The sequence below is a fragment of the Phocoena sinus genome, chromosome 16 (assembly GCF_008692025.1).
Source record: "Phocoena sinus isolate mPhoSin1 chromosome 16, mPhoSin1.pri, whole genome shotgun sequence".
Lineage (NCBI taxonomy): Eukaryota > Metazoa > Chordata > Mammalia > Artiodactyla > Phocoenidae > Phocoena > Phocoena sinus.
The window spans coordinates 2,879,626-2,904,474 of NC_045778.1; the positions used below are offsets into that span (position 1 = coordinate 2,879,626).

Below are 24,849 nucleotides of genomic sequence, written 5' to 3' on the forward strand. Positions count from 1 at the left end.
ATGCCTTACCTCTACCGGGCCCCAGGACCTCAGGAGCCCCCCGCCCCCAAGGATGCCCGCATCACCCACTCCTCGGGCCAGAGCTTGGAGGAGCTGAGGCAGGCATGTCTGCAGAAGGGCGTTCTGTTGGAGGATGCAGACTTCCCAGCCAACAGCTCCTCTCTCTTCTACAGCGAGAGGCCCCAGCTCCCCTTAGTGTGGAAAAGGCGGGGGGTGAGTGCTGCCAGGGCGGGTGGGCAACAGACAGGGGGTGTGCGGCTCAGCAGCCCAGGAGGGGGCATCAAGGGAAGGATGGCCTGGGAGGCGTGGGCTATGCACAAACCGGACTTCGGCACATCTCCTGAGACCCCTAGAAGGTATGCGGTTTGAAGGCAGGAATGATGCTCGGGGGGCAACTGGCTGCTCTGGGTGGTGGCCAGGGTGTCTGGCTCCATGATTCCCTGCCGAGGCCCGGGACTCAGGATCAGAGAGGGTCTTGTCACAGGTGGTGAGTGGAAGTCAAAGCTTTATCCGGAAGTGTCAGGTGACATGTCCCACCAGAGCCCAAGGGCAAACACGCAGAAACGGGTGGGAGGTTGTTCCCCGCAGATCCCTTGCGCTAACGTTGAGACCATGCGCCCGAGGTGCTCAGGGGCTTCTGGCCAGAGCCTAGGCTGCTCAGAGTGGACAGAAGCTCACTCAGCGAGCACTCAGGACCTGTGCGATGGACAGAAGTCATGTGAAGCAGGGATTCTCTCCCCAAACCATCTCCCTTCCTGGAGGGCAGCCACCATCTGTGTCCCCGCAGGCCCCCCGCCACCAGCAGTCTGGAGGTGATGGTCCCACGTGGCCCCAGCTGGTGCCTGGGACCAGGAGTCGATATTTGCCGTGCTGGATCAGTCAGGGCTCGACCTCTGACCGGGCGCCGGCTGGCTCTCCTTCCGCCAGGGAGGGTGCTGGTCTGGGAACGGCTCCTGTGGGGACAGGACGCTGTGGGCAAGGCTAAGGGTGCCGGGCCCAAAGAGGAGACCCTGAGTGCTGGTGCCACCCTGCCACTAACCTGACCCCTGACCGTGGTCCCAGGCCTCAGTCTCCCCACCTGTAAGGTGGGAACGTTAACGACCAGCGTAGGTCCGACGTCTGGCACACGGAAGTTGCTCAACTAGTGACGGCTGTTGTTCTGATCGCGGTTGCTGTTACTGCAACAGCTCTGAATCCCATCTCACCATGAGCACCATGTCGACCTCACCATCTCCCTACATTCAAATAATGGCGATATTGTAAACATATAACATGTCTACTTTAAACAAACAAACACGAAAACCTCCGGCCTCTTCAGGGCCGGGCCCAAAGCACACATAAGCTGTTATTTACACAGTGGTAAGCTCTTTTTAAAAAATTAATTAATTAATTAATTAATTTATTTTGGCCGCGCCAGGTCTCAGTCGCGGCACACGGGATACTCGTTGCGGCACTCATGCGGGATCTAGTTCCCCGAGTGCAGAGTCTTACCCACTGGACACCAGGGAAGTCCCACGCAGTGGTTAGCTCTTTACTGCGATTTCCCGTTGTAGACGTGTGTGTGTGTTGTGTGTGCGTGCGTGTGCGTGCGTGTGTGAGCGCACATCTATATGCCACGCTGCCCTGGTTCAGGAGTAAGCCACTTCTGATTGTCCAGTATTTTCCTAAGTATGACAAGGCGATCACGGAATGGCTCAGCCTTTCTTCTGAGAAATTCCAGTCTCTTGCCTTTCCTCCTAACTGGTCTCCCTGCTTCCGGCCGCAGCCCCGTCAGGCCACATCTACTGTAAGCAGGGGCCTTGCCGTCCCTTGCTCTGCTGCCCTCAGCGGGCTCAGCGTTAGCCAGGAGTGAGGCCCAGGCTCCCACATAGCCCCCGTCCCCAGGCTGCCCTGCACCCGCCGCCCCTCCCCGCGGGTCGGACCCTCCCGTCGGAACGCCCCTGTCCATCTTGGGAGGCCCTGCTCTGCCTGGGGACATCTGGGCTGTTGTTCAGGGGCCTCGCCCACCAAGCCTTCCTGGCTGGCTGCAGCACCGTCGGGCCGTCCCATTTCAGCACTCATGCTGTTTAAATGTAATGACCTGCCCGTGTCCCTCCTCGGCGCCCAAGCCTTCTGAGAGGCAGGCCCTCATTCATCCCATACCCCACTGCACTCTCAGCTTCCAGCACCTTTCTGTCACCCTTCTAAACAATGATATCAGCCAACAGTTACTATGACCGGCCAACACTGACTGTTCCCGGGATTATCTCATTTAATCCCAAACAGTCCTAAGATCCATAGTCGTTGTCTCTCTCCCGTTCTAGCGAAGGAGAAGCTGGGAGCCGATGGTGACGCGCACAGGCAGCACATGAGAGAGCCGGGCACCTCCCCAGGCACTGCCCCCAGAGCGTCGGCCACTGGTGTGACTGGAACCCAGCGCCGCTCACCCACGTCCAGGAGGGCGCCCACCCTCAGCCTGCATGGCCATCCCCTGGCTTAAGGTGTCATTCTGAGCCGTACGGCTCGCCCTCTCTCTGCCAAAGTTGAAATTGCTCCACGCTAAGAGGTCGTGACGTGCACAGGCCAGGCTGGAGACTGTTCTCTGTTGCCCCTCCGGGAACGAGGGCCCCGGGACCGCCCAAGGGACTTCCAGCGCCCCCAGACTTCAGCTCCTGGGAGGTGCTCACCTTACATGATGTCCTGCTCAGTGTCTGCCCAAAATGATCGGGCTGAGGCTCCCACCCAAAAAACCTGACACCCTCGGGCCCCTCCACGCTCCGCTTTGATATATCATAACCGGGCAGCTGTCCTTCCTGCATTCACTTTCAGAATCGGTTCTGCCCCTTGCTTGGTCTGCGGCTGCGTTCACCCACTCTGTCTTCAGTCCCAGAAACACACTCTGCGTGTCTCCTACTCAGGGAGGGCAGGGGGCCTTGCGTCCCGTCTGACACACGTCTGTGAAGTCTGAGGTAAGGACCCGGGTGGGGATTGAGGCTGCTCTGGCAGGACAGAGCCCGGGGTCCCCGGGACGGGGTCAGCCAGGGCAGCAGCGCCACGGGAAGAGTCGCGGCGTCCCTCTGGGAGCCTCCGTGGCTCAGGCGCTGTCTGCCTTTCTCCTAGGCCCTCACGTGCCGTGTGTCCCAGCAGCGACTGCCTGGCCGTCCAGTGGGAACGTGGGGCGGGCGCTCTGCCAGCACCACCCTTCTTGGCAAACACAGCTCTGCTTGGGGGGCCGGGGAGTGGTGCCCAAGAGCAACCAGAGCCAGGAAAGTCAGAGGACGTCCGGGGGTGCTGGAGAGGTGCCTCGTCCCCCCGGGAGCCCGGGGCAAGGAGGTTCCGAGGGGGAACCTGGGCCTGGGGTTGGGGTAGGAAGGGGAGGTCGCCCGGGGGTGAGCCCTCCCCAGGCCTCGCGGGGAGGGCTGTGGATCTGGGGGGGCATCTCCCGGCCTGATGGGGACACAGCCGGGGTGCAGTGCAGCCGAGGGCCTCCCTTCTGCGCCTGCAGCCCGAGCCCCTCAACTCACAAGCGCCTCGGCTTCCCTTCGCCCCCTGACTTTTCTGTCTGCCTGCTCTCATCTGCCGTCTTCCATGCAATTCCCTGCTGACTCTTAAGCCTCCTGAAGGCCCCGGTCCCGCCTCGAGCCTGGGCTGACGGCCCCTGGCAGACTGCATGTGCACCACGGCACATGGCCGAGACCTCCCTCACAGTGGGGCTCCCCTTTTGGGGCTGCCCTCCCCCCCAGAGGCCACTGCGCTCCAGGTCCCCCTTCCCCCACCCCGTGCCCCCTTCTGCCTCGACAGCCCTGGGCACACAGCCGGGATCAGCACACAGCCGTGGGTCATAGGGCCCAGCCTCTCCAGCCTTGTTAGAAATGTGACTTTTCCCTTCATAAATTAAATACTTAATAGAGAAAAGTCTGTGTGTTTGGCTGAGCCCCTAATGAGGTACAAGGTGAACCGTACAGGCCCTGAAAGCAAACATTCCTGGACATTCAGTCCCAAGTCCTCCAGTCCACCTGCTGGTGCCCAGGCCGGTCTCCCTCCCCGGGTCCCCAAGCTGCAGTCTGGGGTCCCCTCAGGTCTGTGGAGACCCCTCTGATCCTCCCTTCACAGGACGGTGGTTTCAGGTAACCCTCGTCCTCAAGCCCCCAGACAGCATTTCTCACGAACAAACACACCTCTGGGGCCCACACTCATATGCGGGACTCCCAGGCATAAGCGCCACGCACGGGAGCGCACACGGGGCACACGCGTGGGCCCGCGCACTCCACGTGCCCACACACGTCACACATTCAGCAGAGGAGGCACCCACACCCGTCAGCACACGTGCCACGAGGCACATGGGCGTCCGACACTCCCACGCAGCGCCCCTTCACACACAGATGAATATGTAGAGCAGAGGTCTTTCTTAGGGCAATGAAACTATTCTGTATGATACTGTAATGGTGAATATATGACACCATGCATTTACCAGACACACAGAACTTTACAGCACAAAGAGTGAACCTTAATATATATGAACTTAAAAATCATCTAGGAGGATAAAGGAATCCCAGAATGAAAAGCAGCCTGTGACAAAACAATCTGATAGTATTACAAATCTATGAAACAAACTCATTGAAGGTGTAGGCGAGAAAGGCGTTGACCTAAGTAACTCTGGAAATGAGTGCAGTCTGTGAGATGGAAAGCCAGAGAGATTGGGACTTCCCTAGTGGTCCAGTGGTTAAGACTCTGCGCTTCCTAATACAGGGGGCGAGGGTTCCATCCCTGGTCGTGGAACTAAGATCCCACATGCCACGTGGCAAAAGAAAGAAAGAAGGACAGAGAGACTGTACGCAAGCACTCTAGACTAGCTGGTAAAGTTGTTTCTCATGGGGTACAGGACAACAATTCTGATACCATTATACATATCTACTGAATTGAACAATTAAGTAAATGGGTGGCAGATGGGGGAAGCCAGGTTTCTCATCGTTGGAGTGAGAGGTTACGAAGAAGCCTGGTGGAGGAGGCTAGAATGATATAAGTGGTAGTGTGTCAGAGATGGGGACCTCAGTATGAACTCAGGTTTAGTTGAATAGAGGTGGTTACACATTGATGAGTATATGCGTCACTCATGGGTTAGTACACAGGTATTATTTCCTTGTTTATCAGATGAGAGGGCCTAGAAACAACGACAATCCCATAGCAACAAGCACTCTTAACTTCTCAGGTCTTGGTTTCTAACACCATTCTCCAATCAAAGGAACCAGGGCTCCTTGGAGATAAGGCTGATTGTAGAACTGGGGCAAGAAATACAGAAGATGAGCCTAGAGTATCTTGCAGTGTCAGGAAATGAATGTGTGTGTGTATGCTTTAAACACACACACACACACACACACACACACACACAGTGATGGAGTTATGTCAAAGGGACACAGGAGCCACCTGAAGGAGCCGAAAGTAGCCAAAGCTGGAACAATTCGAGCAGCAAAATAAGTAAAATGGTATCGGATTATAAATCAAAGTATAAAATTAATATTCATGAGTCCATACTGATGTAAATAAATCATTGAATAAATAAACGGGGGAAAAGAGACAAATCTTTCACATAGAAGAATTCCGGGGAATTTATGTAGACTCTCTGCCCTCAAGAAGGTCTAGCATGACCCCCACTCCTAAGTCCTTCCAAAGAGGACAGTAATGGGGGGTGAGAGGAAGTTCACAGAGGAGAAACATGACAGACAGGAGGCCTCCGCCAGTGATCAAGGCGACATCAACAGTGACAAGTCATGAAGACACGATGTATGCTCGCTACGACGTGATGAGAACGGTACTTCACCCCAGTCTATGCGTGAGGAAACCAGCAGACACATCCCAACTGGGGAACATTCTACAGAACACCGGCAGTGCCTCAAAACTGTCCAGGTCTGGGAGGGAGGGAGACGCAGGAGGGAAGAGATACGGGGACATATGTGTATGTATAACGGATTCACTTTGTTACACAGCAGAAACTAACACACCATGGTAAAGCAATTATACTCTAATAAAGATGTAAAAAAAAAAACAAAAAAAAAACCTGTCCAGGTCATGAAAAACAAGGAAAGCCTGAGAAACTGTCACGGGCCAGAGGAGCCTCCGGAGACTTGACTAAGTGTGATGATGTGGGACCCTGCAATGGGATCTTCCAACAGAAAAAGCACGTTAGGTGAAAACTAAGGAAACGTGAATATGGTGTGAACTTTAATAACAACGATGTACTGGTTCAGTCACTGGAACAAATGCACCGCACCGATGTAAGATGTTAATGTACAACCGTATTAATCAAAGATGGGAAGAGAGAAAAGCGGCTGGGACTACACGGGTCCAGAAAGCAAGAGAAATGCCTCCATCTCCCTCTCGGTCTCATACAACTAACAGCTTCATGCTCAGGCCCCATTCCACGTGAGACGAGAGGAGGCTCATTTAAACCTCACAGCAGCCCTAGGAGGAAGAGTGCAACCCCATTTTGAAAATTAGGAAACTGAAGCACGGAGTGAAAAGAGCATCCCTCAGCTTGTAAGTGAGGGAACTGACACTTGGACCTGCAGTCTGTCAGGAACCAGGGTTCTCGGCCTCCTTAAGCAATAGAGGCTGATCAGAGGCCAGACAAGGAAAGTCAGGCAAGGCTTTATGGGGGCCCCTGCTGCAGCAGGGGGTAGCGAGATCAAGCAACACGCTTCCTTTTCCCCTGGGGGGATGGGGCGGCGAGCTTGTTCCTTATACGGGGTGAGAGTATCGGTGCGTCCAGGGGTCGGGCCGGAGGCGTGGCCTAGGCAGTCTGCCCACCCCTTAGGTGGCGTTGCGTGCGGGGGGGCGTGCTCAGTGCCCTGCTTTTGCTCGTGGCTCTTCAAAAGTGTCAGTTGGTTATTTTTCTTGGTCTCTTTTGTCCAGAATTTGTCTCAACTGTGCATGCACGTGGGTATTTTTAGTCCCATACAGTTTCTTTGTATTCTGTTGCTCAAGGAGAGGTGTGTCCAGGTGCCAGCACGGCAGTCCCGCAGCCAAGGGTCCCAGGTCCCCGCCTGTCTCCTTACCACCACACCCACTGCCTCTCTCACAGAGTTCTCAGCATCTCTGGTTTCCTCAGAGCTCCAAGTAAACCCCATCCCTGCTTTCCCACGTTCTTCCACACCTCCAGCCGGGGCGAGCCCCGGGATTGGTTCTTGGTTAGAAAACTCTGGCTGAGGGGCGCCACCTAGTGGTAATCCTTGTTCCCTGCAGCCGTTGCCAGGCTTCCTTGCCGCCCTCACAGGCTGAACGGGAGCTACGAGGCTCTGAAGGGGGGCAGCGCCATCGAGGCCATAGAAGGACTTCACCGCGGGCGTGGCAGAGACCTTCACAACCAAGGAGGCTCCCGGGAACTTCTCTGAGATTCTAGACAAGGCCTTGAGAGGGGCCTGTCTGGTGGGCTGCTCGTTGACGTAAGTCGCTGGCTGGCCGCATCCCAGGCACTGTTCTAGGCTCAGATAACAGGCTGCCCACGGAAGAGGCATACATTGCAGGGGGGCGGGGGCAATGCTTATTTATTTTAATTAAAACAAACGTTTGTGTTTAATGGTTTTCGAGTTGCAGAGGTAAGACGCCCTTGCTGTATCAGGTGGAAGAATCCTGAGATGATGGAAAGGGCAAACTCTGTCTCCCTCCCCGGTCCATGCCGGGACGCCTGTCGGGTGTCCGTCACGCCTCTGTCCTGGCTCATGCAACAGGCATGCGCGTATATGCACAGACTCGGGGGCGGTGTTTACTGAATGGAACCTTACTATACACTTTCCTGAAACTTGTCTCTTTCACCTCATAGATCATGAAAAAATATATCCGTGGATAGAAACAGAACAGCATTTTTTCTAATTTCTTTATGCATACAAACACACGCATGTGATTTTAACCTCATCTATTTTTTGAATCCTATTCAACTTTTCTATTTCCTCTTGGATTATCCTGGGGAATTTATCCTTTGCTAGTAAATTTCCTCTACTTTTTCAAGTCTGTGATATAGAATTGCATGTCATAGGGTTATATTCTTCTTACTGCCTCTTTGGTGTCTGTCCCTTGCCGTTGCTACGTGGTGGGAAAGGTCAGGTTTTTCTGTTTGGGGGCAAGAATGTCAGCTCTTCGGTGAAGTCCAAGCAGAGAACGAGGGGCCTCCACCCTGGGAAGAGGCTGGGAATCGCTGTATGTCACTGCTAACCACTTAGGGGGCTTCCCGTGTACCCATTTTATACGCCCACTCACAGGGGCCCTCACCTGAGGGGGCAGGAGGGCCTGCGCCAGACACAGAGCTGTGTCTGGCCAACTGGGGAAGGTTTGACGTAGATACTGCTCCTTTTTTGTTTTAGATCAGAAATGCTGCAGAACCTGAAGCCCGGACACCTTTTGGTCTCATTAGGGGTCATGCCTACACAGTGATGGGCGTTGACCAGGTAGGCGACAGGGACCCCTGTTGACAGGGTGTGGGGACAGACTTCGTAAACCTATATAGCGCATTGCAGTTTTGGACGTGACAGAGGATGGTCTCATCCAAAAAGAAAGGCTGGAATTCAAAACAGCAAACGGGAGAGAGAGAGAGAGAGAGAGAGAGAGAAGAGAAGAGAGAGAAGAGAGAGAGAGAGAGAAGAGAGAAGAGAGAAGAGAGAGAAGAGAGAGAGAGAGAGAGAAGAAAGAGAGAAAAGAGAGAAGAGAGAAGAGAGGAGAGAGAGAGAGAGAGAGAGAGAGAGAGAGAGAGAGAAGAGAGAGAGAGAGAGAGAGATAGAGAGAGAGAGAGAGAGAGAGAAGAGAGAGAGAGCGACCTGTGAGGCCGGCACAGTATAAACTTGGTCAGCAGCTGCAAGAACCTGGTCTTTGTTTTTTCTGTTCTTTTCTTCCCTGATTCCACATCAGTCCTGTCATAGTCACTGTTCTCCAGAGAAGCAGCACCCATAGGCTAAATCTGTATATGAAGAGACTTAGTAGTCGGAATTGCTCACCTGATTATAGAGGCCGAGAAGCCCTGCATCCCACAAGCTGGAGCCAGTGGTGGAGTTCCAGTCCCAGCCCAAGAGCCTAAGAACCAGGAGAATCAGTAAGTCCCAGCCCAAGAGCAGAAGAGGACCAAAGTCCCAGCTCAGCAGTCAGGCAGAGAGGGCAAATTCTCCCTTCCTTTGCCTTTTTGTTCTTTTTGGACCTTCAGCGGATGAGATGGGGCCCACGCACAAAGGGGAAGGCCATCTGCTGTACTCAGTCTACCAGTTCAGATGCCCATCTCGTCCAGAAACACCTTCACAGACACACCCAGAATAATGCATAACCAAACATCTAGGCACGCCATGGCCCAGTCAAGTTGACACATAAAATTAACCATCACAAGCTATTCTCTGCAGCTGTAGTTCAGGGTGGAACTAATCCCTGGGGCGGGGGCGGGGGGGGGCACCCAGACCCCACATGGCACCACTGTAACTCCGGTGAGTGCTTTGTTTGGAGGAGTGCATGGGAGAGAGGAGGGGAGAAAGTGAGATGAGAAGCAGAGGGTGGTGCCCTTGCAGGGTCAAGTTCAGTGAAGTCCAAAGCGTTTCCCTCCGTGCCCCACTTGGGTGAATCTCAAACCCCGTCGGTAGCGGACCTGGGCACCTCCGGTCTCCTCCAGCGGCTGCCATGTTTCGAGCGACATGTTCCAAATGAGTGGGGAGCACGGGGTGCAGAGGGAGCCTGTCCCTCCCCCTCAGCGGGCGGCGTGAGCAATGTGTCCTAGAGGGAGAGGCAGCTGCACTCCTTGGAGTGTTAGCTCCCTCCTCGTCCCTCCCTGTCGACACACGCCTTCCAATCATTCCGTAGAGCAGGCCTGTGATTCCTGACGTCAGATCTTCTAAATGTTATTCCAGGTGATGGCAGAAACCTCCCCATCGTACACTGTTCAATTGCGTTTGCTTCCCCTCCACCTGTAAGGAATTCACCTCCCCACACATTTCAACGAATGGACCTCTTTCATGGCGAACTTGGACTCTGGAGAGGTCCTACTCACTTAAATGATTTTGCACGTAAAAAGAGAACATTTATGCCAAAGTGTTCTGAGAACTAAAATTCCTGGATCGTTGATGAATCGAAGTCTTTGACTCTCACCCTTCCACCCCCAAAACCTCTCTATGCATTGGTGCACTTTCCTGCGCTGGGCAGAGCCTGAGGGCTGGGTCCTCTTTCTGTACTGGCTCAAGGGCTCTCAGTGTGGCAGCAGAGACCCTCATGTGACACCTGAAAGGGGGAGAAGATCGGATTTAGAAGACTCAGTCGTGGGTTTTTGTTTATTGCGGTTGTTTAAACTCCCAGCATGTGCTTATATTCTGCTTATCTGGGAGTCAGACGCTAAGGATGAAGAACACTCAGTGTTAGACCCACACTGACTGCTGGATTCTGAAGATACACGATAAATAAGACTCGGCCTCTGCCTCTGGGGGGTTCCAGTCTAGAGAGAAAACGCACTCGTTTGAAGATTCCTGAGGACTCACTTCTTGTTCATTACAATTCCGCTTTGTTTCCCAGATGCGACGCAACCATTCTGGGGTGATGAACGTAACATCGCGTTCAATCGGAATTAGGAAATTTTGAGGGCTAGTTAACAACTGATGAGTTTTGACATGTTCTGAGTGTGTCAACAGGCTTTCAGAAAAGGCAGCCTCAGCTGGAGAGAACCCACCCTGGAGCTCACAGATGGATTTAGCATCTCACATTTCTCTGTCGCTTTTCCTTTTTAGGTAAACTTCCGAGGCCAGAATACAGAGCTCATCAGAGTCCGGAACCCTTGGGGCCAAGTTGACTGGACTGGGTTCTGGAGCCACAGGTCAGTCTCCGCCCATCCTTCTGACAGATCCCCACCTCCCTACGGTTCGCGGGGTACGAGGCCAGGGCTGGCTTGTGCACGTGTGAAGAGGGGGCAGCCTGACTACAGTTCTCTCCTGGCTCCCGTTCAGGGAGGGTGCTGTCCTGCGTCTGGACCTTACTTCTGCCCTCGGGCCCTCCACGCTCTCAAACTTGAAGACTCACTGTGCCCTTTACCTTTCACAGAGTTGTATTATGTCAGTGACTGTATTACCTCCCATGGGAACTTTAAATCCCATGGTATGGTGAAGGCTTCATCCCAGTGAGGAAGAGCTCGTGTGTGTGTGTGTGTGTGTGTGTGTGTGTGTGTGTGTGTGTGTGTGTGTGTTGGGTGCAGGTGGGGTGGCAATGAGTACTTTAGGTGTGAGAATCCCTGAAACATTGCCAAGCAGGTTGCTAACGTGTTCTCTCTCATGGTCACTGACCATTGGCCAGAGGCCCAGTGGCCCACAGTGAGACAGAGGGAGCGGAGCAGGAAATCCATCCATCACAGAGCAGCCACCTGGGCTATTTATATGGCCCCCGATTATACAGAGAGGGCTGTCTGTCTTGTATGTGTCCCCTCCTCGTTCCCCGGGGAACAACCTAGGTGACTGGGATGGGGGCTGTTCCAGCTCAGGCAGGGCCCCCTAACCCGTCCCCACTCCTGCCCACCCATGGCTTGGGGGGCCCCAGGGACCCTGGCAGCGAGTCTCGAGCTTCAGTGAAACGGGGCAGCGTTTGTCCTGGGCTCCCACAGAGGCACCAACCCCCTGGCCGTCGGTGTGCCAGGGGCTTCATTAAGCAGACTCCACAGCCCGGGCCTGACTGTCGGCCCCATCGCGGGGCTTGTGCCACCATCCCTGCCGTCTGCCGGGCTTCTGTCTCCTCAGACCCATCAAAGGAGGGAAGAGATCAGCCTCCCTCTCCAGTCGGAAATGGAGAGAAAGAGATAAACCCACATTAATGACACTGCTTCCTACGGTGAATAGATTTGGAGTCTCTCGGTTCAGGGATCGCGGTGTGTAAAAGGACCGAACCCTTTTTCCCCTCCTGGGAAACACGCAGAGGGAGAAATAAAGGAAGTGCATTTTCGCTGGCTCGAGGCTGGACACCAGCTTGCCCTCTGACCCCACCCGGCCTTGGGGTAACGGGGAGCTGGTCCACAAGCCGATCCCTGACACTGACCCTGCCTGCTGTGAGAACAGGGCTGAAGGGGCTGCTTACTCCCCCAGGCCCATGAGGTGTCCGGGGAGGGGCCCTGGGTACTGCTCGTCCCTGGACTGCAGAGATGTTCTACCTGAGTTCTCCCCGCCCCCATCCAGGACAAGGTCTACAGGGTGTAGGTGAGGTAGACACATCACTTACAGCACCGCAGTGGTGGTGACTCAATTTGAACTATTTAGAGGTGGTCATGGGGGTCACAGAAACTCCGTGCACCTGGAGGTGGAACTCCTGGGTTTGCAGGACAATGGGGGCTGTGCACCTGAGGCTTCTTGCCCATAGGCGGGCTCGTCTACCTGACAGAAGCCCACCGGGCTTCCTAGCGCGGTCTTGTAAAGAAGGTACTTGCTATGTTTAATGTCAAGCACGCGTGAACATGAGGTATTATCACCACTCTTCAAAGCGTCAGCTTGTAAACCAAGAGGAGAGGTAGAGGGCGTGTTCCAGGTCCCACATCTCAGCCCGCTGTGGCTTCTCGCTGGCCTCCTTCTGCCACCCTGTTCATGTTCAACTCCCTGTGACGGCCCCAGGAGAGTCTTCCGTGGAGGAGGGTCCAGTGGTCCTGAGGGCCTTTTTGCATCAGCTGCACTTGGAGATGTACCTTCCCACCAGCCTTTCTACCCACTGGCACATTTCCAGGGCCCCGATCAGGATCCATTCCCCACATAATGTGGACCCTGGTTCCTAGGGAGGGGCAGGTCCCACCCCAAGGCCAGTGTTGTTCCCATTGCCGTCCGTGACCTTGTACCTAACGCTGGCTTTGTTCACCCCTAGTTCTTCCGAGTGGCATTCCCTTGGCCCAGCCGAGCAAAAGTGCCTGTGCCACACTGCTCTAGACGATAGGGAGTTCTGGTACAGTGCTTGTCTCTGTTTTCCTTTCTGCATTAACTCCATCACAGGTGTGAGCGTGTCTCACTGCCCTTAGGTGTAAGAAACACTGCTTCTTCTTCTATTTTCTTTTATTTTATTGGTAAATCAAATCCATTTTTCTCAAAACCCAGGCTGGCAGAGAACGTAATGTCACGTTTGGGGGACTCACCCTATCTACAGGTTTAAGAGGCCCAGGGGAGTTAGTGCGATCCAGAAAACGTGGGGCTGAGCCTCTGGTCTCCGGCCCAACCTCCTTCCTCTGAGCACTCCATCATCCCCATTTGCACGTGAATTCGAAGACAGGCAGCCCTGACGCTCACAGGTACACTCCCTCCGTGCCCAGCTTGGTCACAGGGACCCTTGAAAACTTCTACCTGAGAGCATCTAAAACTACAGACCTAAGTGGGAAGGAAACACTCCTAACCTGGACTTTCCACAGGGCTGAATCTCTGTTTAACTGAAAACTTTAATGGGCCTTCATCTCTGGAGGCTTTTTTCAATCTTATTTCTTCCCGTCGGATCCAGAAAGAGTTTGTGCATCCAGCCCTGCAAGACCACAAATTCTTTTTTTTTTTTAAGAAATACATACTTTTTAAATTTGTTTATTTTTGGCTGCGTCGGATCTTAATTGCAGCATGAGGGATCTTTCGTTGTGGCACGCAGGCTCTTCTGGGGCACGTGGGCTTAGATACCCCACGGCACGTGGAATCGTAGTTCCCCAACCAGGGATCAAACCCGCGTGCCCTGCGTTGGAAGGCGGATTCTTAGCCACTGGGCCACCAGGGAAGTCCCACGGCCATAATTCCTGGATTTCTAGCTCTCTTCCCTTTCATGTGCTCAAACCAGTCCGTTCTAGCCTGAACTCATCTCTTTTTTATGACACCTTATTAAATACAACATGCAAAAACTAGCACACAGTGACTAATATTCCAGTTTCTTCCCTTCTTTTCCCCTCGAGCGCAGCGTCAGTGAGCATTTGCTCTGGCTTCAGTATACTTACATATTTTCCAGACAACAACTGTGGCAAGTATTTTTGCCCTTAATAACATGGACGTCTATTTTCCAGCTCCAATAGTCCCTTTCATCCTGCTGCCCAGCTGCCAAGCTGGCTCACATATTTTAGATTCCGTTATGGTGGTTCCACACTTCCAGTGACTCCAGGTAGCACCAGCTGCCGTAACAAGTAGACTCAAAATGTATAGACTCAAACGCAATCAAGTGTATTTCTCACTCATTGTAACCGTCCAGGAAGACACTCCTATTCTGTGGGTGGCTCTCTCCATGCAGTGATTAGGGACTCAAGCTCCATCCTTCGTGTGGCTCTACCATCCTCTGGAGTGACACAGTCACCTGCAGAAAGCCAGCAGAAGAGGGGGAAAAAACAAAAAAAACCTTTGGAGAAGATATCCCCAATTCCTAAAAGCCTCGACCCAGAATTAAGACACGCCACCGTTTTCACCCTCCACTAGCTGGAAGGCCCCGCCTGGTGAGTGAACTTGGTGTCCTGCTAGCCATCTGTCTCAGAAACCATGAGTTCATAAGTAGAAGAAGTTTGTGGAAAACAATCAGGGTGTTTGAGAGATTGACAAGCTGTTGAATTGGACCTTAGACACACATCGACCTTGAATTTTGAGTACTGTACAGGGTTGATGAGTTACATGAAGAGAGCAAACCCGAAGAAAGCGAGGTCTGGAATTTGGATTCTCCCATGAATTGCCGAATAAGAGCAGGCGGAGGAAACAGAGTTTGAGAGGCTACGTGAAGTCAAGCTAGTGGAAGGAAAGTCAGGCCCAGAAGGAAGGAGAAACAGGGCAGAGGAAATGAGGAAACCCCCAGGGAAGGGAGTGCCCTGTGCACGGCCCATGGTCCAGCCCTGCGCCATGACTGCCCTTCCAAAAGGAGCTGTACCCGACCCCTGGGGCTGAAACTGGCCCGGGCAATGCGTGACACTAAAGCTGTCAGCACTCTGAATCTGGAGCCTTTCCTCTGGGAATCTTGACACTAAAGCCTTTCCAATCTCTTTCCACTTTTATCTTTCACCGCCCCTCCTCCCAGGACATACCCCCCGAACTTTCCCCTCTCTCATTTATGAACTCCTCTCCGTCACTGAATCATTTTCACTGGCAGTACAGTGCTGTCATTTCGCCTACTTCAAAGGAAAAGTGTCCCTCCTGGGGCTTCCCTGGCGGCGCAGTGGTTGAGAGTCCGCCTGCCGATGCAGCGGACGCGGGTTCGTGCCCCGGTCCGGGAAGATCCCACGTGCCGCGGAGCGGCTGGGCCCGTGAGCCATGGCCGCTGAGCCTGCGCGTCCGGAGCCTGTGCTCCGCAACGGTAGAGGCCACCACGGTGAGAGGCCCGCGTACCGAAAAAAAAAAAAAAAAAGTACGTGCTCACACCCACTATCCCTACCTGCACCCCGGGGACCCCAGGACTCCCATGGAGGGGACGAGGGACGTGTGACAGACACCTGCCGCCTCGAGCTCCCCCAGATGCCCTGCTCCTCCCAGCTGCAGACTGGCTTTTCAGAGCTGACGTTAGGTAGACTTTAAAAATAGCTTTCATTGCTCATTTCTTTCTTTTCTAAAAAAATTATTTATTCTATTTATTTACTTTTGGCTGCATTGGGTCTTCGTTGCTGTGCGCGGGTTTTCTCTAGTTGCGGCAAGCGGGGGCTACTCTTCTTTGCAGTGCACTGGGTTCTCACTGCGGTGGCTTCTCTTGTTGCAGAACACGGGTTCTAGGCACGCGGGCTCAGTAGTTGTGGCGTGCAGGCTCAGTAGTTGTGGCGCACGGGCTTAGTTGCTCCGCAGCATGTGGATCTTCCCAGACCAGGGCTCGAACCCTTGTCTCCTGCATTGGCAGGCAGATTCTTAACCACTGCGCCACCAGGGAAGCCTGCTCATCTCTTGATTACACTATTGATTCAAGTTTATGGTAAAAGATTCTGAAAAATACAGAAAAGCCTAATGACAGAGGCAAACACCACGGCTAATCTCACTACCCATAAATAACCACTTTAACATATATGTGTGTGTCTTTGTGTATGTGTTTATGTACCAAATGTGTAGTCTGTGGGTGTGTGTCTCTCTCTGTATATATAGGTACACACATAGTAGGTATTACACTATAGATGCAACATTATTTTTGAATTAACAGCTTTGAGAGTTAATTTGCATACTATACAATTTACCCATTTGAAGTATACAACTCTGCTACGTGAAATAAATCAGACAGAGAAAGACGAATACTGTGGAATCTAAGAAATACAACCAACTAGTGAATATACAACCAAAGAGAAGCAGACTCACAGATATAGAGAACAAACTAGCAGTTACCAGAGAGGAGAGGGAAGCAGGGGTGGGGGAAATAGGAGGCACAAACTATAGGGTGTAAGACGGGCTACAAAGATGTATCGTACAACAGAGAATATAGCCAACATTCTGTAATAACTGCAAATGGAAAATAACCTTTAAAATTGTATAAAAAATTAAAAAAATTTTTAAATAACATATACAACTCAGTGGATGTTAGCAGGCTCATAGAGCTGTGCAACCATCACCACAATCAATTTTCATTTGATTCAGAGCACTTCATCACTCCAGAAAGAAACCACGTACCAGTAGCATTTACTACCCTCCCCCGGACCCCCAGCCCCTGGCAAGCACTCATCCGTTTTCTGTCTCCATAGACTTGCCTGTTCCGGACTTTTCATATAAAAGGAATCATATAAAATGTGCTTCTCTTTGACTGGCTCCTTTCGCTTAGCCTGACACCTTCTAGGTCTATCCATGTTGTAACGTGTCAGGACTCCTTCACTTCTTTTTATGGCTGGATAATATCCCATTGTCGGAATATACCAGGTAGGGTTTATCCGTTCATCCATTGATGGACACTTGGGCTGTTACCCCTTTTTCGTTATCATGAATAATGCTGCTGTGAGCATTCGTGTACAGGCTTTTATGTGGTCATGTGTTTTCATCTCTCTGGGGTGTATAGCTAAGACAATTGCTGGGTTAAATAGTAACTCTATGTTTGCTTCTTAAGAGGCTGCCTATTTTCTAAAGTGATTTCTGTTCCTTTCCACTAGCAGTATGTGAGTGTTCAAATTTCTCCAATAATTTTAAACCCTGTCTCCTAAACTTAATTTTTATGAGCATTTCCCCAGAAATGATCTTAAGAATCAGAGCAGGATTCTTAAGGATTGTGTAATAATCCATCATGTGGACATAAACTGTTGTCCATACCCTTCCATTGGTCATTTGTATCATTTCTAAGTTTTTGCCATTACAAGTAACCTGATGATAAAAATCTTAACTTATAATTCTTTGCTTGGGACTCTTGAAACTCGGATAAAGAGTGGAAGGATATCCCCATTTTTAAAGCTTTTAAAGCTTTTTTTATATTTTGCAAATGTTCCTCCCCAAAGGCCATGTTCTACTCTCACCAGCATCTGAAGAGCGACTACATCACCACCCTCACCAACCCGGATCTAACCACCCTACTGGACTTTCAGCAGATGGAGATAGGTTTATCTTATCAGGGGTCAACTGAATTCTGCTTTCTTGTGTGATTTCAGAAAGGGACATCAAATTCGAGACGCTAAGCCCGACTTCCTGTAAAAACGTCATTTCTCTAATGGACGTATCCTTCCAAATATGCAGGCAGAAATAGATGTTAAGTGTTTTTGTCTAATGCAGACTTTCCTAGAATGTGGAGAGCCTTCTTCACAGAGAATAACCAAAGCCTGGAAGACACTGGTGCTAGAATTGGAACAAAATCAAGAGACACACGGGACTTCCCTGGTGGCGCAGTGGTTAAGAATCCACCTGCCAATGCAGGGGACACGGGTTCGAGCTCTGGTCCGGGAGGATCCCACCTGCCACGGAGCATCTGAGCCCGTGCGCCACAGCTACTGAGCCTGCACTCTAGAGCTCGCGAGCCACAACTACTGAGCCCGTACACCTAGAGCCCATGTTGCACAACAAGGGAGGACACCGCAATGAGAAGCCCGTGCACCGCAACAAAGAGTAGTCCCCGCTCGCCGCAACTAGAGAAAGCCCGCGTGCAGCAATGAAGACCCAGTGCAGCCAAAAATTAAAAAAAAGAGGCACAGACTGGCCAGTGGGGGAATGTTTGTGAAGGGACTTGGGAATCTTTTTGCCACTTTGGGGTGCTGTCCAGGGCAATGAAGAGTTCTTCATATGTGTGTTTTCAACCTTTCTTTTGCCATCCCCCCTCACTCCTGCCATGCCCCCTCTTCAGAGATTCATGGCTTAATAGTTAAACCCCCTCTCTCAGAGCCCTGAGTCTGTGTCACACATGTCAGCCATGCCAGCCCATTGCCCTCCTCCCCTGCAGCGCCAGGAGCCTTGGGGTGATACGATGCTCACGTCTTCCTTTCTTCCTTAATTCACTTGTACAGACCAGTGGCAATGGGAAGCTAGTGTTTGGTGAATTCAGAGTGTTCTGGGACAAGCTGAAGAAGTGGACAGTATGTAACCCAGCCAGGGCGTGGCTGCTAGGGGACTGTACAAGCCTAGAGCAGAAGGGGATTTTATTTTATTTTATTTTTAAATATTTAAATATTTGTTTATTTATTTTGGCTGAGCCATGTCTCAGTTGAGACATACATGTGGGATCCAGTTCCCCGACCAGAGAGGGAACCTGGGCCCCCTCCATTGGGAGCACAGAGTCTTAGCCGCTGGACCACCAGGGGAGTCCCAGAAGGGGATTTTAAAGGTCCAGGTGCTGCCGACCAGAGGATTTGTGTTTGAAAAGGTGGAAGGGAGGAAATCAAGATGGAATTCCCATATTTACTCCCCATACTTATGGGAGTACCGCAGGGCTTCCACCCGATATGAAAGGAAAACAAAGGGACCCACACTTTTGGAGACCCTAAGCCTACCATTGCCCCTTCCGCCTGGTGAGAGGAGTCTCTCCCCTGCATGGACCCCATGACTGCCATCAAAGGAGCCTCAACGGGGGCTTCTGCGTGCTCGCATTCTCAGTGCCTCTGCTCTCCCCCTACAGAACTTTTCCTTCAGTTTGACGCTGACAAATCTGGCACCGTGTCCCCCTACGAGCTGCGGACCGCCCTGAAAGCCACAGGTAAAGGGAAGCCTGGGCCGTGCAAGCCATCTGCGTGCGGGGTGCTGTCTGTGGTAGCCACTCACCTCTCGTGGCCCAGGGAGGGGGCTGGACTTTGACCTGAATCGATGCTTCTTAAGGGCAGGGCCCAGCCTCAAATTCAGGACTTGTTCACTCTCATCAGGGATCTTTAAAGTGTATCCACTGGGGCTGAACTCAGCCTGACCCCTGGAGGCCTCAGCCTCTGGCCAATTCTCTGGCCAAGCAGAGTTATACACGACTCTGGTGGCAAGCTCCCAAACCTTTAATTTCTGCTTTCAAATGGCGATTAACAGAGAGAGGCAGGGCATGTCCATCCCATGCTTTGGGGTCAGGTTTGGGGTACACAGAGTTCGTGTACCCCTCTGCCACGGAGGCCCGTCTCTGGCTTTGTCACCAGCAGACTGAATCCAAACCAATGATTCCGTTGTCGTTTATACCCATTTCCTGAATGAGGGATGGGCTCCAGGTGGCATTCCTAACCCTCTGGCAGCCCCTGCCAGGGCAGTCCGAGTCTCTGGGGCTCAGCTGTCCTTTGCATAGGACGGCCACTGCAGCCTACACCCCACCAGGCCACAAGGCATTTCTCACAAAGCAGGCTTCACAGACATACCCCTGGGCCCGGCCAAAGCCTGGAATCTGGTTCCCTTCCAAGTAAAATAAACATTGGGAAACACTGTCAGCTTCATGGTATGATAATGGGACAAAATCAGGACCAGCTCGGGTCCTGTGTGATGGCAAAGAAACGAAATTAATTATAAATGTGGAGAGTGCCACAGAGGAGAAGGGCCTGATCTTCTTAGGGTCTGGGGACCTGGTTTCTAGGGCAGAAGGACAGAGCAGGGGGAAAAGGGAGCCCTTCAGAGAGGGAGGTGTGGCCACGTCCTTCTTTTCCCGGCTTGGGGAGGGGGAGGGAATCGGCCCTCACCCCGCCCTCTTCCTGCCCCACCCAGAGCAGACGCCAGGACTCTGGGTGTTGCCCCCAGCCAGCTCCACTGTGCAGGCTCCAGAAACCATGTCCTTCCTCTGGACTGGCCCCCTCTTGGTCTGGAATCGGGAACGAGGACACAGGAAGACCCTGGGAAGGCTTCTAAGCAATATTTGAAACATTTCCTGGAAAGGGAGCGTGCAGGCTGAAATGAAAGAAGGCAACGCTGGTTAGGAATCAAAGCCTTAAGTGTTGGATCTGTAAGGAGCGTTACCATCTCTAAACGCCTCATTCCACCAATGAGCAAAGAGAAGGGAAGCAAAGCACCCAGGCCCAGGTTCTCGCTCCATCGTGGGCGTGTGTTAATGAGCCTAGCGTGGGGTCTGTCACTGAGGGCAGCGGCATAACTCGGTCTCCAGAGCCCCCAACGCCTCTGGGTTAGAATGCCCATGAGAAACAGACACTTACTGCGGGTGTCCTGGCTGGAATCCCCCCAGGGCCGGCGGGAGCTGGAAGTGGAGCCCTAGAACCAGAGGGTGGCACCGGGCTTGGGGCTTAAACACTGTCCAGGATCAAGTTCTCCCAAGCAAGGCTTCCTGAAAAGTCAGCAAGACCCTATGGGTGATGTGAGGTCAAAGCCAAGACCCTGAACTTGGCGAACTCAGAAGGTTCACCCAGTGACACTGTGGGTTCCCCAATGTCCCCCCGACAGAGGCTCACTGTCATACTGCATCAGAGCCAAGGGCGCCGGGTAGACACTGGCTCCCTTCCTTGGGGCAGCCCTGGGCTGACTGGTGCCCCCGAAGGCGCACCTGTGGGGCTCAGCCGGGGCGGCCATCCTCCCCCTCTCCCCGCAGGCTTCCAGCTCAGCTCTCCCCTCTTGCAGCTGGTCGTTCTCAGGTACGCAGACCAGGAGCGCCAACTGGGCTTCGATGACTTCCTCAACTGCCTGGTCCGGCTGGAGACTGCAAGCCGTAAGTGTCCGGGGGGCTGCGTGTTCCTGAGCCCAGGGAGAGCACACCTCCCTCCATCACCTTACAGGAGCATGTAAGGGGCAGCCTGCTGAGAACTGCAGCAAAGGCGGGCTAAGCCACACGCCCTGCCATCTGTGTGCCGTGTGCGGCTAGCCGAGGGGTGGGTGTGCACGTCTTCTCTGCAGTGCGCCTGGTACCGTCATCCTCCATCTGCTCCCAGTGTCTTTGTGGGAGGGTAGCTGGGTGGGAATGGGGCTTCTGCCGCGAATCAGAAGAAAGGTCAGATCCCATCACAGGGCACAGAGTCGGGAGTCTCTCTCTCTCTCTACCTCTGTCCGCCCCGCTCCTTCCCTCTCCATCCCTCTGTGTTTACGAAAGCCCTAGACACTGACCCGATTGTCTCAAAGAAGATCTGTTTGTTAGCCCAGGAAGAGAGAGAGAGAGATTACGTACAGGTGGTCCTTAGCGTTTGCAGTTCATAGCCACCCACCCCTCACTGGGTAGTCACGCAGTTGAAGCTGAACGAAGCACATCCAGAGCCTGTGACTTAACACCAGGGTGACTGCCGTGCAGGTGTCCTCCCGGATGCCCACGCTCTGGGGTCACCATCTGGAATCTTAATAATTTTTAAAAATAGTTATTTATTTATTCATTTATTTTGACTGTACGGGGTCTTAGTTGCGGCATGCAGAATCTTTAGTTGCAGTGTGCAGACTTCTTAGTTGCAACATGCATGCGGGATCTAGTTCCCTGACCAGGGCCCCTAAACTGGGAGCATGGAGTCTTACCCACTGGACCACCAGGGAAGTCCCTTGAATCTTAATAATTTTTTTTTTTTTTAGAGTTTGTTGTTGTTGTTTTTAATTTATTTTTGGCTGCTTTGGGTCTTTGTTGCTGCACGCGGGCTTTCTCTAGTTGTGGCCAGCAGGGCCTACTCTTCCTTGCAGTGTGCGGGCTTCTAATTGCTTGTGGCTTCTCTTGTTGCAGAGCATGGGCTCTAGGCGTGCGGGCTTCAGTAGTTGTGGCGCGTGGGCTTCAGTAGTTGTGGCTCACGGGCTCTAGAGCGCAGGCTCAGTAGTTGTGGCACATGGGCTTAGTTGCTCCGCAGCATGTGGGATCTTCCCGGACCAGGGCTCAAACCCGTGTCCCCTGCGTTGACAGGTGGATTCTTAACCACTGCACCACCAGGGAAGCCCCTTAATAATTTTTTTAACAAGGGGTCCCACGACAAATTATGGAGCCAGTCCTGCTTGGCACTTTCTAAAATATGTTTACTGGGTGACTTCCAGGCACTGGCTAAACAAAGGCAAAGTCTGTGCTCCTTGGTTCCACAGTGGGGAGCTCCCGCTGCTTCTTTCAGGACACTTAGAACACACGGAGTTACTCATTTGAAGCTTGTCTCCACCAGACTCTAAGCTCCAGGAGAGTTGTACTGAGTGGACAAGCAAGGTACACATGATGACTGATGGGGATGATGGTCTGAGACAGGCGGGCAGGTCCTGCAGGGCCTGGCCGGTGACCTCAGGGCCCAGGCTTTCTCTGGGTGTGAGTGGGAGCTAATGAGAGGTGCATTGTAGAAACAGCCTCCTCAAAGGCGGTCGCTTATTAGACTTACAGGCCAGTCAGAGCTGACCTCGAGAGAGTGAGATTTGGTAGCTTCTCTTCTCTCAACTGCCCTTTTCCTTTCTGAATCCCCTCAGGCCCAGTCCTTTCCTGCAGGGGGTTCTCAGCTCGTTCTCATAATTGAGGAATCCTAGGGAGAAGACACTCAAAACTGAACATCACTGGTCAGTTTAGCTAAAAGCATATCAATATTATTGATCTTTTCTAAGAACCAACTTTTATTTCCTTGATTTTCTCTGTTCTTCAGTTTTCTAGGATCCTTATGTTAGATTCACCATCGGGAGAACTTTAAAAATCCCAAAGCTAGGGCTTTACCCCAGGCTGCTTTTAACTTTATTCTAGAAATTTTTGCTTGTACACCTAAGTATAAAGTGGGATACGGAGGGTGGGAGGGAGGGAGACGCAAGGGGGAAGAGATACGGGAACATATGTATATGTATAACTGATGCACTTTGTTATAAAGCAGAAACGAACACACCATTGTAAAGCAATTGTACTCCAATAAAGATGTTTAAAACCAAACCAAAACAAAGCAAAAAAATAATAACCGGTCCCCGTGTGCCCTCCACCGGTGCCTCTCAAACCCTGCCCCATGACAGTCCCCAGGAGAGCATCCCAAACTGTTAATGATCAGGCCACAAAGACCAATTAAATTAGAATCTAGGGGGTGGCAACACAGCATCATCTTTAGAAAAATTCCCCAGTGGTTCCAGCGCCTTCCACCCAGCCTCACTTGTCACCTTGCTTATCTTTTCCACATGACCCCCTAAAGCATACTGTTTTTCCTGAGTTATTTAATTACAGATCTCAGAAATTTGGTCCTTTTGTCTGTAAACATCCCTATCAGAGAGCCTTCTTTTTAACATAATCGTCATGCCGTTCGCACCCCCACAAAATTCTCAGTGAGTTCTCAACATCCTCTAAGCCCCGGTCCACACTGAGATTCCCCAGGTCTCCTCAGGACCTACTCACGGCACGGGGCTGCTGGGTTCTGTCTCTTTTGTTCTGTGGCAGCCCCTCCTACTTCCTGGGGTATTTTAAAGGTCCCGGGTGAGGCTCAGGTAAAGCCAGTGTGGACTGGTTCCACCACCTGGACTAAGATGGGGAGACTGAGGCCAGGAGAGGAAAGTAACTGTCTCGGGTTATTCAACGCGGCACACAGGCTCTCTTCTACCCCAGCTCTGCCTGCATGTGGGACCACCAGCGCTCACCTTCTCAAAATGGACGTGCAGAGACTGAACAGCTTTCAAGACTCATGCAAACCTTTATGTACACGTGCTTTTTTTTTCCTCTGGGGAGAAGGTCCATGGATTGAAAGGGCTCTGTAGCCCCCAACAGTTAAGATAGGGGAGATGTTTCGCATCCACGAGCTGGCCGGCTGACCCACATACAGTAAATGAAGAGACCCACTCCCCAATGCTCAGGCCACCGGCTTCTGCCATCACAGGAATTCCAGAGGCTCCCGCAGTTGAGAGACACCCAGCTCAGGGGACCTGAGTCTGGCCGCCGCCCTAGAAGATGCTCACCTCTTAGCAACAGATGGAGCGGCTTCTCCACCAGCCTCTCGGAAGGCCCCTTGGCCATGGGAAAATAGCTAAGCTTGTTGAAGGAACTTCTCCGCAATGATACCTTTCTTGTGTCTCTCCCGTCAGGGATGTTCCAGGCCCTCGGCAGGAAGAACCAGGAGTTCATTCATTTCAACATAAGTGAGGTATGACCCAGCCAGACTTTCCGCTCAGGGACCCAGCCAGGGCTAGGCACAGCCCACACTCCATAATGCTTGCTGAACACATGATCACATGGGAGGGTCCACATCTACCCTCAGGGTAATAATAATAATAATAATAATATTGCTAATAGCTGTGAGGCACTATTCATGTAGCAGTCAGTAGAAGCCTACAGTAGCCCTTTGAGCTAAGGACTAATAGTATCCCCATTTTGCAGAGGTGGAAACTGAGGCATAGAGAGATTAATCCCCTGGAAGAGTGAGCGAGCAAACCCTGCCCTCTTGTCCCGTCCTCCTTCTGCCACATGGGCTCCGCGGCCTCCTGCCCTCTGCCTCCCGAAGTTCACTTCTTCTTGTTCATGACGTTGTCCTGTGGGTCTCGAGATTCTCGGGGGGGGTGAGTGTGTGTGTGTTTCTGCGCATGCAGGCACACCTCCAAGACCCTAAGGAATACACAACTTTTACCTGTTGCAGGGGCTGATCACAGCAAAAATGATGGAGGGGAGAGAATGGGTCAGTTCTGGAGGCTCGGATGAGGGGTCCCAGGAGTGGATAGC

The 24,849-nt window shown here is 52.4% G+C and overlaps 1 protein-coding gene across 1 annotated transcript; it reads left to right on the forward strand.

The window, feature by feature from the left end:
* CAPN9 (calpain 9) lies at positions 1-24,283 on the forward strand. The gene is given in 16 exon segments (XM_032609073.1): positions 1-356; positions 788-1,020; positions 2,304-2,399; positions 3,100-3,278; positions 4,093-4,106; positions 7,250-7,304; positions 7,306-7,422; positions 8,334-8,417; positions 10,719-10,804; positions 12,820-12,897; positions 14,385-14,401; positions 17,492-17,556; positions 18,338-18,410; positions 18,946-19,023; positions 20,827-20,943; positions 24,219-24,283. Coding segments are annotated over 16 exon segments (1,713 nt in total).
* Positions 24,284-24,849: the final 566 nt, after the last annotated feature.